The sequence below is a fragment of the Leucopleurus acutus genome (genome assembly GCF_964270905.1).
Source record: "Leucopleurus acutus genome assembly, chromosome: 16".
Classification (NCBI taxonomy): Eukaryota; Metazoa; Chordata; class Mammalia; order Artiodactyla; family Delphinidae; genus Leucopleurus; species Leucopleurus acutus.
The window spans coordinates 55,091,709-55,108,885 of NC_139158.1; the positions used below are offsets into that span (position 1 = coordinate 55,091,709).

The window sequence follows — 17,177 nt, forward strand, 5'->3', positions numbered from 1 at the left end:
GCAGTAGGGTGGTAGCAGCTTCCTCTTAAGGCCAATTTCAGAAATTGCTCCTTGAAGCTTATCCTCTTAACTCACCAGCCTTCCAACAATCCTGTGAGCTAACGAAAATTCTTTCAAAAATCTCCTTTTTCTGCTTAATCAAGTGAGTCAGTTTCTACTGTTTGCAACCAAGAGTCTGCAAACCACAGTTCATGGACCCACTATCTGTCATTATTCAATGGATTAAAAAAATTAAAAATTATCATTCTAGACACATGAAAATTTTATGAAATTAAAATGTCAGTGTCTATTAATAAAGTTTTATTGGCACACAGCCACACTCATTTGTTTATGTAGTGTAACAATGGCAGAGTTGAATAGCTGTGACAGAGGTCATATGACCCAGAAAGCCTAAAGTTTTTCCTATCTGGCCCCTTACAGAAAAAGTTTGTTGACTCCTGGTTTGCAACTAAGAAACCTGATCTAAACATCTGGGTATAAAATTACTTTTTAAAAGTTTTTGTGGGCTTCCCTGGTGGCGCAGTGGTTAAGAATCCACCTGCCAATGCAGGGGACACGGATTCCTGCCCCGGTCCGGGAAGATCCCACATGCCACGGAGCAACTAAGCCCGTGCACCACAACTACTGAGCCTGCGCTCTAGAGCCCGCAAGCCACAACTACTGAGCCCACGTGCTGCAACTACTGAAGCCCGTGCGCCTAGAGCCTGTGCTCCACAAGAGAAGCCACTGCAATGAGGCCCGTGCACCGCAATGAAGAGTAGCCACCTCTCACCGCAACCAGAGAAAGCCTGCGTGCAGCAACAAAGACCCAATGCAGCCAGAATTTTAAAAAAAAAGAAAAAAATTTTTTTTTGTGGGCATTGCTCTACATGTTTCAATGATGAGTGTTGTTTTGGAGAAATTTGAGGACAGCCAGATTTTTTTTTCTCCTTCAAAGTGGCATCTGTATAACTTCTCATTTAACCTCTCCTTAGAAGCTGCTGCCGCCAATCTGTATGCCATATTCACACTATTGCAACGGTGGGGTTTTACATTTTTCTCCAAGAGGTGTGCAAAGTACACTCTGAGAAACACTTTGTTGCTTCCTTTGGAAATCTTCAGCCATAGGCATCATCTCTGCCTCCTCCCTCATGCAAGGCTGCCTGGGTCATCCTGACAGCTCTTGAGTCCTTCCTAGTGTTGGGGTTTGGGGTCTCAAGTTGTTTCCTAGTTCACAGAAGATGAACTATATAAATAAATATATATAAATATATATATATATATATATATATATTTTTTTTTTGGCGGCACACGGGTCTCTCACTGTTGTGGCCTCTCGCATTGCAGAGCACAGGCTCTGGACGCGCAGGCTCAGCGGCCATGGCTCAGGGGCCCAGCCGCTCCGCGGCCATGTGGGATCTTCCCGGACCGGGGCACGAACCCGTGTCCCCTGCATCGGCAGGCGGACTCTCAACCACTGCACCACCAGGGAAGCCCTGGACTATATATTTTTGTTCTTCAGTTTCCTCATTGCTTTTGAGCAACTTCCCAGAGAGAAACAGGGGAGAATGCCTCCTTGTAACTAGAAACTCCTTTCTCATTTATTCTCTTATTCTTTTTCTATATTCTTAAATCAAGTTGCTTAACCACTCTGATTAAGTTCTGTATCACTCTGTGTCCTCATTTATAAGTGGTATAATCACCCACTTCATGTGTGTTTACCTCATAGGGGTATGTGGTCAAAATCTGTTTTACATGCTAGGGCAGTAGTGGTGAATAAAGCAAAGTCCTTGTCCTTATGAAGCTGAACAACAGATGATGGCTTGGGCCAGAATAGTGGAACTGGAAGTAACGAAAAGTAATCAGATTTCAGGCATTTTGAAGATAGTGCTGAGAGGATTTGTTGATGGATTAATTAGGGGATAAGAGAGAGAGTTAAGATAACTCCAACATTTTTGGCATAAGAAACCAGCAGCATAGAGTTTTTAAACACTATAAAATTTCAGAACACCATGGAAAAGGGAAGGTACAAATAGCCTGTCAGAGAAAGTAAAGGTCACATACCAAGAATCAAAATCAGAATGGCTTTGGATTTCCAAACAGCAAAACTGAAAACTAAAAGCAACAGAGTAATATCTAAAATTCTGAGTGAAAATGATTTCCAAACTAAAATTCTATGCCCAAACTATCAATCCATGACTAAGGATAGAATGTGCCTTATAAAATCTTCCTCAGGAAGCTACTAGAAAATGGATTCCACCAAAATAAAGGAGTAAAACAAGAAAGAGAAAGACATAGGAGCCAGGAAATGGGAGAGAAAATGAGACATCTCATGATGACAGATGTGTAGTTCAGAATGGAAAAGGCTGGAGAACTCCAGAAGAGATGTCTCCAAGAAGTTAAAATAGACTATTTGATTTGTCTGTGTATTCTGAGAGGAGATTCAGACTTACAGTGGAGCCTTGGGGTCAAAGCTAAGTGGTTGAGAAACAAATTATTAATTCTAAGGAAAACAAAATTTGTACAAGAAAGGAGATGAATATATTCAACAGTCATAATAAGATTAACGCCAAATACAGATTTAACTAAAAATTATGATATATAACTAAATTGGAGAGAAATGGGGAAGTCTGTATGTATGTATTTATGTATGTATGTAGAAGGATTTAAGAGAACCACGTTCTTATCTTCTAAGGTAAAAAGTCAATATAATTTTTGAAACTGAAAACTCAAGAATGAGCATTACTATAAATAGATAACAAGAATTTACTGTATAGCACAGGGAACTATATTCGTATCTTATAATATACTATAATGTAAAAGAATAGAAAAAAAAGAATAATAAAAAAAAGAATATATACATATATATGTATAACCAAATCACTTTGCTGTACACCTGAAATTAACACAACATTGTAAAACAGCTATACTTCAATTAAAAAAAAAAAGAATTAGCATTACTAGCGTGTCCTTTAGAAAAATGGAGGTAAATGCGAGAACAGTTGAGACTGAACAGAAAAATAGGGAATGTGGAAGAGTGGAACAGATGCTGCTAGGTTTTAATATTAGTCTTGCACAACAGACATCCCTGGCAGTCCAGTGGTCAGTGGTTAAGACTCCACGCTTCCACTGCAGGGGGCATGAGTTTGATCCCTGGTAGGGTAACTAAGATCCCGCAAGACGCACAGCATGGCCAAAAAAAACCAACTAAAAAAATATATATATATAAATAAATAAATAAAATATACTTTGAAAAAACTATTAGTCTCGCACAGCTATTTACTTAAAATTTTTTTCAGTAGCTAAGATGTTAAGCTTAGTATGTCAATATAAGGATGGAAACTAGACTTTTGGTAAGCTTGCAGTAGTATATACAGAAGTCTAATTGTAATATTATATACATGAGACTTATATAATGTTATAAACCAAAGTCAAAAAAGAGTCAATATAAAAATTTCCAAATTATGGGCTTCCCTGGTGGCGCAGTGGTTGAGAGTCCACCTGTCGATGCAGAGGACACGAGTTTGTGCCCCGGTCCGGGAAGATCCCATATGCCGCGGAGCGGCTGGGCCCGTAAACCATGGCCGCTGAACCTGTGCGTCCGGAGCCTGTGCTCCGCAACGGGAGAGGCCACAACAGTGAGAGGCCCGCGTACTGCAGGAAAAAAAAAATTTCCAAATTTTTTGGGAATTGAAAGTTGGTTTCAATTTATTTCTAAAAGATATTCAATTTTGTGTGTCAGAACTATTTAAACATTTAAATGTAACTTTGTAAATGCTTACCCAGATGCACATGTGATATGCAAGACTATGAAATATTTATAAGAATGAAAGACAGGTCAAAAATAAAACTATAAATAATTTCTAATTACATCATTTAGATAAAATATAAACAATTTATTTTTAGCCTTTTGGAGAAGTAAAAAATTAACACATGACTTTATCACTTCTTAAATTAGTTCAACACTCTTTTCCTATTGCATTACTTTTGGGATGTTATTTTTCAGATAATTTTTTTTTTTTTTTTTTGGGTGCATATTCTTCATAATAAACCCAGGAGGGCCTGGCTTGGTAGCTCTTTTACATAGTTTGAAGCTGGTAAACCTTTGGGCCTTTTTTCAAGAGGTAACCTTGGTCATTTAGTGATCCAATAAAACTTTCAAAATCAGCTACCTGGAAGAAAATATCAAAAGAGTTATTAGCTCATTAAGTAATATACAAAAATATGATTTTTAAAATGAATCTCTCAAACAGTAATATACAATTGTCAAGTTTCTTATGCAAATAAAATTATTTGTACTTCTTACAGAAAAAACTGCCTACATATAAATCTTGGATTCTATAATGCCTAGCTAGTCAAAAATAACTCCAGTGGGGCTTCCCTGGTGGCCCAGTGGTTAAGAATCTGCCTGCTAATGCAGGGGACACGGGTTTGAGCCCTGATCTGGGAGGATCCCACATGTTGCGGAGCAACTAGGCCCGTGAGCCACAACTACTGAGCCTGCGCGTCTGGAGCCTGCGCTCCGCAACAATAGAGGCCGCGATAGTGAGAGGCCCGCGCACCGCGATGAAGAGTGGCCCTGGCTTGCCACAACTAGAGAAAGCCCTCGCACAGAAACGAAGACCCAACACAGCAAAAATAAATTAATTAATTAATAAACTCCTACCCTCAACATCATCTTTTTTTTTTTTTTGCGGTACGCGGGCCTCTCACTGTTGTGGCCTCTCCCGTTGCGGAGCACAGGCTCCAGACGCGCAGGCTCAGCGGCCATGGCTCACGGGTCCGGCCGCTCCGCGGCATGTGGGATCTTCCCGGACCGGGGCAGGAATCCGTGTCCCCTGCATCGGCAGGCAGACCCTCAACCACTGCGCCACCAGGGAAGCCCCCCAACATCTTCTTAAAAAAAAAAGGATTACAGGCTGTACATTTAAAAATAAATAACTCCAGTTTGCAGAGAATCTTTTATATTTGTTTTAGCTTAGCTTCAAAACAAAAATCAGACTAACTTTTGAAATTGAGTGAGCAATTTTCTGTATAAACTGTTTTATGTGTTTAAAGTGCTATTACACCTATTTTCACTAAAACTTTTAAGTAGGTAGAGCAGGTGGAATCATGTCCATTTAACAAATGAGAAAACTGAGGTTCAACGATTAATAAGGATGACTTGCCCACAGGGATTGTCAGGAAAACATGGAAACTGAGTCTTGCTATGATGTTGTCCCCTATCAAGATGTTGAAAACTCTTTAGTAGGTATGAATTTTAGATAAAAACTGTTTTTCTGAAGCTCTGAGCAGCTAATTTTATATCTTAAAGAAAACAAGCCTGTATTTTTAAGTACTCCAAAGACACCTATTCTGTTCTTTTAATCCAAATCTTTTAATATTTAAATATTCTACTATATTTAAGGCCTCCTGAAATTATTATAAAAAGATTTACTAATTATTTGGTTTATCATACCTGAATGTTTAGCTCTTTGGCAATCTGCCGAAGTTGATGAAATTGAAATAAATTATTGTAAGTTCTTTCAGCAATGTTGTTGAGAGTGGAAATAAATCTTTTTGCTGTTGACCTGTTGCTCATTCCAGAACCATGCTGGGATCGTTCAAAATCTAGGTTCCCAAATTCATCAGAGTAAGTTCCTAACATGCTTATGGGAAGGAAGAAAAAACAAAGTTACCCAGTGTGGCACAGCTAAAGAAATTTTTGTCCCAGGCCTCCAGGTTATAAGAAGAAAAATATGGGGCTTCCCTGGTGGTGCAGTGGTTGAGAGTTCGCCTGCCGATGCGAGGGACACGGGTTCGTGCCCCGGTCGGGGAAGATCCCACATGCCGCAGAGCGGCTGGGCCCGTGAGCCATGGCCGCTGAGCCGGCGCGTCTGGAGCCTGTGCTCCGCAACGGGAGAGGCCACAACAGTGAGAGGCCCGCGTACCGCAAAAACAAAACAAAACAAAACAAAAAAAATTGTGGAAGTAGCCCTGAGGCTCACATAACAAAGATTTAAACATGTTTATTTATTGAGTGGCCACTGTGTAATTCACTATGTATTAACAGTTTGGGGATAAAAATATTTTGGACAGTTACCACTTTTAAGAAACTCCCTATATTTGCAAAGAGAAATGCATAAAAATACAAAGTTGATAGGCTACAATATAAATACCTGGAACATTCTTTTTTTTTTTTTTTTTTTTTTTTTTTTTGCGGTACGCGGGCCTCTCACTGTTGTGGCTTCTCCAGTTGCGGAGCACTCCGGACGCGCAGGCTCAGCGGCCATGGATCACGGGCCCAGCCGCTCTGCGGCATGTGGGATACTCCCGGACTGGGGCACGAACCCATGTCCCCTGCATCGGCAGGAGGACTCTCGACAACTGCGCCACCAGGGAAGTCCTGGAACATTCTTTTTGATTCATGAAAAAAGAAATTCTAAATATACTAAATTTAGGCTTCACTTGGTAAAGATGTGTTCCAGCTCCTAGTGGAGCACCTGGCAAATAAAAGGTGTTGAAAAATACTCTGGATAATGAACTAGAAAGGTTCTGCTGAGTTGCAGTAATGATAAATATTAAAGGATATGCCTATTACTCCAGCTCTCTGCTGCTTTCCTCCTATTTTCACAGTATCATTAAGGAAAGAAATATGTACTTGACAGTAAATTTTAGTCAGAAGTCTGATAGTACTGGTTAGACATACAATTAGCCAGCCCTGTTGCTGATTCCCTGCCTGAATTCTCTGCCTATAAATGAGACACATGTAGTCTCACAGCCAGGCTCATAGGCAAAGATGTTATTTAATCAGGAATTAATTAATCAAATATACATTGGTCACTTCCGAGGCAGTAGGCTTATCGTGGTGAACAAAATAGGTGCAATCCCTGCCTTTAAGGAGCTCACAGGAATGAGTTTAAAGGGTTACTAAAAACACAGCTTCATTTTGTTCCCTGAATAGACAGGAGCTCACATGAAAGAGAATGAACTGTACAAACAGGAATATGAGTCATCCAAGATTGTAATAATTGATAAAACAATTTGATGAATGTGTGTTTCCCCTAGATATATAGTATAATCTTATTTATGATTAACTACTTTACCATATAATTTACCATATACTTATTTCTCATAAAACAGTTATCACAAATGCTTTAGGCTACTATGTTAATTACAATAGCTAATATTTACCTTAATTATATTTATTTACCATGTGCTATCCTACTTAGTCCTTCCAGCAACCCTATGACTTAGGGACTATTCTTATTCCCATTTTATAGATGAAGAAACAAAGCCTTGGAAGGTTACGTGACTTGCCAAAGTTACACAGCTAATGAGTGGCATATCTGTGATTTGAAGAAAAGTATGTAAAATATGAGTTACTTTCCTTAAATAGAAAAAACTCTCACAATGATCTCTTAACCTTTGAAGGTGGCTCTGTTCTCTTCTGCTTCCTAGTTTATTTCCAATTCTAAGAGAAAGCTTATGTGAACTGTTGCCCATAAATATGTGGTTTTTATAGCTATGTGCTCTGATAATTGTGATGTATTGTCACAGTTTAGATTTTTATTATTTAGGCTTCTGCTTCCCAGTTAAAATGTAATTTTACAGGTTCCAAACCACGTTAAGGGCAAACATTCAAAAGTTGAGGAGACAGAAACTCTGAAATGGGGACTTCCCTGGTGGTCTAGGGGTTAAGACTCTATGCTTCCACTGCAGGTGGCACATGTTCCATCCCTGGTCAGGGAACTAAGATCCCACATGCCACACAGTGCAGCCAAAAAACAAAACAAAAACAAAAGAAACTCTCAAATAGAAGATTTAATGAATGAAAAATGATTACTAAGATCAACCTTACCATTAATGCAGTACATTTACTGAGGGCCTACTGTGTGCTAGGCATCAGTCTGGGCCCTGGGAGTACATGGTAAATGCGACAGATAAGGTCCCTTCTCTCAGAGTTTAGACTGAGAACAGAAAGCATGTTAAGTATCACAAAGCAGATAATTCACGATCTAGTCTCAACGTGTTTAACTGGGTCTTGATCTCTACCATGGAAATAATGCCAGGTAACTCCAATCATTTGGAATCAAACTAGCCTCTTTTTTCCCTGAAAATTTTTATAAAAGTTAATAAACACTCAAGCAATTCAGGGAAACAAACTGGAAATCTCATGTGGGTGCTATTTACACTTAATAATGAGAACTCTTTTTTCAGGAGCCCTGAAGAAAACTGACAGCCTGATGCTAATTCAGTTTTACCAGCAAGGCAACTTTGAGAAGTAGAAACAAATACAAGTTCCACAAGGAAAAGCCCATGTAAATACTGTTTGACATGAGTATTCAGATATGCATAACTATTCATAAATGAGCACTGTAGTATTTTTATTGAAAAGGCAATTAGAACATAATATACCTTGCTTAAGTATAATGCTCAGATATGAGAACTAATCCATGTTGTCCACAGACCTGTGGATTTACTGTAGAGAAACACCAGATTGGCTGCTTGAGGCAAAGTTTGGGGTCTGAGGCCTTGGGAGAGTGACAAAGGGTAAAGCCTCAAAAACCAAATGCTACAGGTGAAGGAGAGTGGCTGGGGTAGTCTGACCCTTGATTTGCTTGACTGCCAACAGTCTATGAAGTAGAAGCACATGACACTCTTCAGTAGAGCCAGGCACCAGAAAACCCAAAGAAAGGGCGAGAGAGCATTAAAAAGAAAAGAAAACCAGGAGCGGCAATCTTGGCTCCACTTCCAAAGGTGAAGCACTTAAGGGTACGATGCACAGAAAGAGAAAGATACACATACTCAAGATTGTGAGCAAAGAGGCAGCTTCTTGTCATTAAACGAGAAGTCCCTGTTGTTGGTGCTTGTTTTCAATTAGGAAAAAAATTTAGAATCCAAGATTTCTAGAATTTTGGTTGGGTTCAGTGACTTACTTTCCTAGTGAAAAAAGGATCTCTATTAGGACTCTCAGTTTCTTATTGGTCTCGTCTCCCAGGAAGTTAGACCTACGAGAAGTCAGGCAGGCAGCTGGTTTTTGTGGCCATTCCTTTACTTCATATGCTGGTACACTGAGCCCTGGCAGCATGTTGTATGAGAGTCTAGTAATTCCTATCTGTTTGCTTATAAATGATCAACTGGAGGGTCTCCACCACAATGAAGCCAGCCTGGTAAAATTTTCACCTACAAGACCCCTCGAACCCTAGTAGTGAGTCACGTAAAAGAGAAAATTGATGGTTCAAGTGCTGTGTGATGCTAAACCAGTAAGATATTAAGATATAGAGGGTAATATGTTAGGAATTGGTCGAAAGCATTGGTAGTCATTAATTGTTAATAATTTTATTCATTATGAGGCAGTTAGTTACTCTGGGGCCAGCAATAAAAAATTATAAGCTGTCAATTCTTTTTTTTTTTTTTTTTTAGCCACACCACGCAACGTGTGGGATCTTAGTTCCCTGACCAGGGATGGAACCTGCGCCCCCTGCACTGGCAGCTGTCTTAACCACTGGACTACCAGGGAAGTCTCCAGAGAGGAGATCTTTAAAGTTGTCATCACAAGAAAATAAATTGTAACTGTGCAGTGATGAATGTTACCTAGACTTACTGTGGTGATCATTTTGATATACGTATATCACATATATATATAATATCATTATGTTGTACACCTGAAACTAATAATGGTATATGTCAATTATATCTCAATTGAAAAAAAAAGGTACAGAACAGAGTAAGTTATATGCTATTTACAAGAAAGTAATGGGTGTCCTGGTAAAGAGGAAGGGTGGATGGTAAACAGGATGGAGGCAAGCCTTCTCAAAGTATGTTTTTGAATTGATTTTAGAACTATGTGAATGTATTACCCATTCAAAAAAACCTTTTTTTTTAATGTAAAGATTATTTACACAGGAATATTTTAAACCAGTAAAGTACAATTTGTTCCAAGGAAAATAAGTGATCAAATGGGCTAAATAAAAATAATATTGCTTGTCCCAGTTAAATATATAATTTGAGATGGAAAGATGACTGGTATTTCACTTAAAACAGCATTTAAAATGTAATCTTACCTATATTTCATAATTTCAACTATGTCCTCAGCATCTTCTTTGGTTGCTTCCTCTCTCAATTCCAACCTTGCTCGTGCCTTTTAAAGAAAACAACCATCTTCAGATAACAAAAGATAAATATATTTAACATTGATTGAGCAGGTATAGTATGTCTAAGTTTATTTCATTTATTCATTTTACACAAAACTTTTTTGGGAAGAGGGGCTGTAGTATGAAAAGTCACAATTTTAAAAAATTATCTGAAAACTTGAGTATGAAAATTATCACTCATTTTAAAATCTATTGTTATCTACTAAAATAGATTTTAGTAGATAAAAATTTTTTGAACATCTTTCTGAATGCTCATTCTAGAAGATTTGATTATGAAATAGACTTGCCTTGTACTTTCAGGAAATCATGCCTAACTAATTTGTTAAAACAACAAAGATGAGTTACTCAGATTCTAGGAGCAAAAAAGCTCAAACTCTGATCCAGCTAATTTTAACTGCCAGAGTTCTCTTAGCATTCCATAATTGTGAATAGATGTTACTGTCGTTAGAAAAACAGGCACTTACAGACCTGTTGTATATAAAATCAAATACTCCTAAGATATTTGACACATTCCATGTTCCCATATGCTCACTTTTGAATTCCAAATCCTTAGTTAACCTAAGCAATCTTCAAACTTCAAGAGTCTCCTAAGTGTCATTAAAGGAAAAAAAAACCCATTGCATAAGTAACTGGTCCTGCTTCGAAAAAAGTGGTTAAACTTTGATTGTTAAGTATATGACAACCCTTTTAAAAAAAATGTATCTACCCATTTCTAATGTCTCTCAGTAGGAAGAAAAGCAAATCATTACACAGAAAATTGAGAGAAATCTTATTATCCTCTACTTCCTTTTTAAGCCAAAAGAATGTGAACTTAAAATCAACGAACCTCTGTTAGACGAATCAAAGATTCCAGCTGCCTAGTAGTGATTGGTGAGCTATTTAACCGCTGGCTCTGTTTCCGGAGCTCAAGGTAAAAATCCTGAAGAATTTGAGTAGCTTCTGTGGATAGCCTTGGAGAGACATACTGCCGAGCATAACCAATGTACTTTCTCAATAGCTGGTGGGGAATTGGATCTATTGTTTCTCCAGGAACCACCTAAAGCATGATAAAAAGGCCCAAGATTACAAGGATAAGTAGCAAATAAAATCTTTCTGCTAAAATAACTTGTTTAGATAAATAGACCAAATAAGCCAAACACTGTAGTTCTAGCTCTCAGTCTAGTTGACTCAGATTATTTCAACTGAACTTTATATAAACTCTAGTATTATAATATAAAAGGTATTTGCTATGAAAGTTTACATACTACTGCTCTACAACAAGCAACACACTGAACTCTGACATTCAAACAAAACTGAACTGAATGATTAAGAAGAAGCGTACCTTTAGTCTTTCTGACAGTGGTTTATCAGAAACCACTTCAAGTATAGAAGTATTTGAATCTTGACTATTCATACGAGCTACTGTGGCACTGCTAACAGCTCTCTGCTTTCCAGCCCTTATTGCAATCACATGTTCAGAGAGTAAATGATCATGATCCTCATTTGGGGTGTCTAACAGGATAAAGACTAAATCAAATCTGGATAGTAGGGCACTCCCCATTCTAAAGGTGTGAAAGAAAGAAGAAACAGTGATCGGAATTAAAACAAACAGAAAACCTAGAAAACTGTTTACTCACTTGCTTACTAATCAAGTTCCAGGTAGAACTTAAAAAAAAGAAAATGAAGCTTTAGGTTAAAGAAACAAGCAATAGCTTCTGGATTCAATATACCCACCAACTCCAGAGACACACCGGGTCACATGTGCACAGCCTTATATGTACCTATATCGGTATGTTGAGGACGCAGTCTTTTCTCACACCAGCAAAACCACTAAATTCTTCTCTATGTTCTATATCACTCCCTATGATTTAGGATCATTGAACTTGTAAGCTAGAATGCTACATGATACATCGAAGGTTATCTGGATGAGTAGTTCTTAATCTTTTATATTTCCTGTCTCACCAAAACATTGAGTCTCTCAAAGTACCTATGCCCATTTAGAAGCAAAAATACCACTTTTTCTTAAAGGGGCATTTATATGTCTATTAATCATTATAGTAAAAGTGCTGTGTTTTACTTAGTCATTTCTAAATTTACCAACCAGATAACTCCTTTATTTGAGACCAACAAACTGAAATCCAGAGAGGTTAAAGAATTGGACCAACATCCTAGTGGTACCACTAAAAACCAGAATCCAAGTTCCCTGGATCCTTGTTCAATAAGATCTTTCTGATCTTTCCAATTACAGGACTTGGTCATTTTATTAAGAAACACTAACAGACGGCTTTTTTGGTGGTAGTACAGAAATACCCAGGATCTAAAAGTACAATTGTGTTTTTTACTATGTACCATTCCTACAATAAAAGTATTTATTATTAAATATTAGAAAATTAGCTTTTTGTTTCCCACTAGAATTTAAAGTTCCAATTTTTTACATGAGGCATCTTTTTGTCTTTTTCTCACTTATGCATCACTTGAGGCTATTTTCCCCTCCCCATACATTTTGTCCAACCTGTACAGAACAAATTAGAAGAGAAAGCATACACACACCCAGATATAAACATTGGTTTTGGAAAAAAGTGGGATCCACATATACAGATAAGTGTGTAATGTGCTCCTGTCACTTAACCATAAAGCACAGACATGTTTCCCTATCACAGTACATACAAAACTACCTTCATTCTCCTAATTGCTACTTTCCACAGTACAGTCTTATTATCTAGTTCAAGCACTTCCCTACCGATGGGGGCACTTCATGTTATTTCCAATCTTTGGTGTGATAAACAATGCCGTAAGACCCACCCTGTCAACATATCTTTGTGCACTCTTGTGCCTATTTCTGTGAGTATAATTCCCAAAAGAATTGGCTGGAACAAACAGAATATATTTAAAATAGTGATAAACATGTCAAGCTGTCCTTCAAAATGCTAAATTATGTATGTGAGAACCCATTTCGCCACCGCATTGCCAATAATGATTAATATTTAAAATATCTGCCAATCTGGTAGATGTCAATAGCACTTCATTGTTTTATTCTTTTATTTTATTTTGGTTTTGCCATGTGGCATGCAGGATATTAGTTCCCTGATAAGGGATCGAACCCGTGCCCCCTGCATTGGGAGCATGGAGTCTTAACCATTGGACTGCCAGGGAGGTCCCAGCACTTCACTGTTTTAACGTGCAGTGTTCTAATACATTTTTGTCCATTTATTGGAAACTTGCAACTTCTGTGAACTCTCCATTTATGTCCTCAGTTATCTTCTTCATATCTACAGGCATTCAATATACTAAAGTATAAATATTTGAAGAGGCTTACTTTAAATTCTCAGAAACTGTTTTAGCTTTATTGTAGTGTCCTCCTACTGGATTGGCAGCAGCAATAATGGAAGTTCTTGCAGGAAGGCTGCAAACTACGCCAGCCTTAGCGAGACTAATACATTGCTGTTCCATGGCTTCTAACAAGGCTTGATGTTGATTCCCCATCTTATCAAATTCATCTATTCCACAGATACCTACAACCACAGTAAAATAATTCAGACAAAAAATATTCCTTTCGTCAAGTTTCAAACCTGACAAGATAGAAATTATTCCACAATAAAGCATATTTCCATTAGTTTCCAACAGTTAAGATTATAAAATGTCATACAGTACAAACTTTGTGCTTGTTTTACAGCAAATAAAATATTTATCTTATTTAACTGTTATATAATATTTAGTCATTTAGCATTTTCCTTGCGCAAGGCACTATGTGGTGAGGGTTACAAAAATGAAGATACGAGAGTGACCCTCAAAAAGCTCAAAGGCTTAAATTTGAACAGATAATATATATATACACATTTAAGATAGTATATTTTAACAACTATAATATATATGCATAATCATATGAATTTTCTGGGGGTGGGGTGGAGTTAACAGAGGAAGGAGAATCTGGAAAGGTTTCAAGAAAAAGGTGCTATTTGAGCTGGGTCCTTTGGGAACAGTGGACAGCATGATTTGGGAAGGAACACAAAGCCTCTAAAGTCAGAATCTGTCTAGAGTGCAGTTCTCAGCAATGCCAGGTGTTGACTGTACAACTGTAGAGTTAACTGTACACTTAACCTCTTTAAACACCATATGAAGACCCACCACTGAACAGGGAGGAGCAGCGGTAAGGAGTATCAGTTTTTAGATTCCACCTATAAGTGATCATACGATAAGTCTCCTTCTCTGTCTGACTTATGTCACTTAGTATGATCGTACCTAGGTCCATCCTAGATAAAACTTTTTTTTTTTTTTGCGGTACGCGGGCCTCTCACTGTTGTGGTCTCTCCCGTTGCGGAGCACAGGCTCCGGAAGCGCAGGCTCAGCGGCCATGGCTCACGGGCCCAGCCGCTCCGCGGCATGTGGAATCCTCCCGGACCGGGGCACGAACCCGTGTGCCCCGCATCAGCAGGCGGACTCTCAACCACTGCGCCACCAGGGAAGCCCGATAAAACATTTTATGTGCCAGGTGTATTACGTCTAAACCACAGGTTTCTGGAAGCCCTCTAACATTACCTTGTAATATTTTTCCTCCGCTTCTCCCCATACCATGAGCAATTTGGTGGTCATGTCCTGAGGGCTTTGCTATGGTTAAATGTCTCTATATCTACTTTATGATCAGTAGGTCCAGGACTCTCTGGAATTGATGGTATTATTGGAAATTCTCAAGATTACTAGTACAGTTCCTCAGAGGTGTGGACAGGGTAGGAACAAAGTCAGGCTACCTCTTTGCCACTTTTCAAAGTTTAACGCAGGAGCTGGCAAACTTTTCCTATAAACGGGCAGATGAAATTTTTTATGTTTTGTGGGCCACATATAGTCTGTCACGTATTCTTGGGTTTTTGTTTGTCCTTTACAATCCTTTAAAATAGCTTGTGGACTACACTAAAATAGGCTGAAGGGTGGGTTGACTTGTGGACTAAACTTTGCCAACCCCTGGTTTTAAAGCATATAGTTTAAGTTGTGAAAATTTTACTCTTTTTCTTGTTTGGCTACAATTGGTATATCTTGTTGCTTGTTTTTCAAACAACTTTTTGGTCATTTCATTAGATATTGAAGAAGGGAAATATTACAAAACAGCTCTATTTCTCGTTTTTTTTCCCCTGAAAGTCTTCAGTAAAGATTTTAGTAGGATCCTATTTTTTAGTAGGATTCTATTTGTTTCTAGAATCTGGTCTCGGCTAATATTCTTTTGTATTTTAACAGTGATATTTTTACCATCATAGTGCTTGGCTCACCTACATAGATTTGAAAGAGAAGGCCATTGGCTTTTTTTTTTTTTTTACTTTATTTTATTATTTTTGGCTGCGTTGGGTCTTCATTGCTGCACGTGGGCTTTTCTCTGGTTGCAGCAAGCGGGGGCTACTCTTCGTTGCAGTTCACGGGCTTCTCATTGCAGTGGCTTCTCTTGTTGCAGAGCACGGGCTCTAGGAGCGCAGGCTTCAGTAGTTGTGGCTCGCAGGCTCTAGAGCGCAGGCTCAGTAGTTGTGGTGCATGGGCTTAGTTGCTCCACGGCATGTGGGATCTTCCTGGACCAGGGCTCGAAGCCGTGTCCCCTGCATTGGCCGGCGGATTCTTAACCACTGCGCCACCAGGGAAGCCCCGGCCATGGACTTTTAACGCTGTGCATCTTAAATCACATTAGCTATCTGCACAGCTAAACCCTGTATCACCTTCAACTTCTATTTAATGGAAAGTCTGACAGCTTAATAATGAGTAACCTCTTCCTATTTATTATTTTCTTCACCTGGTAACCTAGCAAAAATACTGTCACTTCTAATGAGCTATATAATAACCAGATATATGTTTGTTGAATTTATGCATTCATCAAATATTTACTGAATGCTTTTTATATATCAATACTATGTTCTAGGCATGCGGGATATAGCACTGCGAAGACAATATTCTCTGTCCTTGTGAAGGTTACATTCTATTCAGTGTTGGGAGGAAGACAATTAAAAAAGTAGACCATATGGTATATTAGAAGGTAAGAAATGCTCTGGAAAGAAAGGTAGAGTAGGGTAGGAGAACAGGGTCTGCTGGTGGTGGTGGTGGGGGTGGTTACAGTGTAAAATGTGGTGTTAAAGGAAGGCCTCGTTGGGGTCAGGACTTTTGAACAAAAATTTGAAGGAGGAAAGGAAATAAGCCTTGCAGACTATCTGGGGTAAGAAGGTTCCAAAGTACAAAGGCTGCGATGCAGGAATGTGATGTGCCTGGAGTGCTGATGGTATTCAAGGTATAGCAAGGAGGCCAGTGTAGCTGGGGAAGAGGAAATAAGAGGAAAGTAGCAGGTAATGAGGCAAAAGAGGTGATTAAAGGGTGCCTGGGCCACTATCAAACTTGGGCTTTCACTGTGTGAGATGGGAAGGCACTGGAGGGTTTTGAATAGAAGAATAATGTGATCTAAGTTTTAATGGGATTGCTCTGCCTTATTAAAAACAATAGGAAGGGCAAAGGTGGTCACAGGTATGCCAATTAGGAGATCACAGTAATAATCCATGTGAGAGATGATGGCTTCTTGGATTGGGGTAGCAGCAGTGGAGAGGTGGTTGGATACTGGTTATATTTGGAAGGTAGAGCCAACAAGATTTGCTGACAGACTGGATGTGAGGTATGAGAAAAAGTCAAGAATGTCTTCACGTTTTCTGATATGAGCAAATAAAAGGATGGAAGTGTCATTTACTAAGATGGGAAACACTGTAAGAAAAATAGGTTGAAGAGGAAGATCAAGATTTTGGTTTTGGACACGCTAAGTTTGAGAAAGCTGTAGAGATACTGCATAGGCAAGGGGAAATATGTGCCTGGAGTTCAAGGAGGAGGAAACATAAATTTGGAAAATTTCAGGATATAAGTAGGTAAAGAGCTATGAAGCTAGATAAGATCATCAAGAAGGTAAGTACAGACTGAGAAGAAAATAGTACAAAAACTAAGTTATCCTGAGGAGCCAACCAGTTAAAACGTTGGAGAGACGAAGAACAAGTAAAGACTGAGACTGAACAGTGAATAAAAGTAAGAGGAAAACCAGAAGAGTGCAGTGTCCTTGAAACCAAGGAGATACAGTAT

At 38.7% G+C, this 17,177-nt stretch overlaps 1 protein-coding gene across 4 annotated transcripts in view; it reads right to left on the reverse strand.

The window, feature by feature from the left end:
- Positions 1-3,879: 3,879 nt before the first annotated feature.
- The window catches only part of MCM8 (minichromosome maintenance 8 homologous recombination repair factor), a gene marked incomplete at its 5' end in the record, with an annotated part of 37,819 nt that continues 24,521 nt past the window's right edge, over positions 3,880-17,177 (reverse strand). For all 4 annotated transcript variants that reach the window (XM_082856729.1, XM_082856728.1, XM_082856730.1 and 1 more), the window contains 6 exons: positions 3,880-4,151; positions 5,438-5,627; positions 10,026-10,102; positions 10,942-11,151; positions 11,437-11,656; positions 13,411-13,606. In XM_082856729.1, the coding sequence (XP_082712855.1) occupies positions 4,059-4,151; positions 5,438-5,627; positions 10,026-10,102; positions 10,942-11,151; positions 11,437-11,656; positions 13,411-13,606 (986 nt within the window). In that variant the 3' untranslated portion in view covers positions 3,880-4,058. The remainder of the gene's footprint in view (positions 4,152-5,437; positions 5,628-10,025; positions 10,103-10,941; positions 11,152-11,436; positions 11,657-13,410; positions 13,607-17,177) is intronic.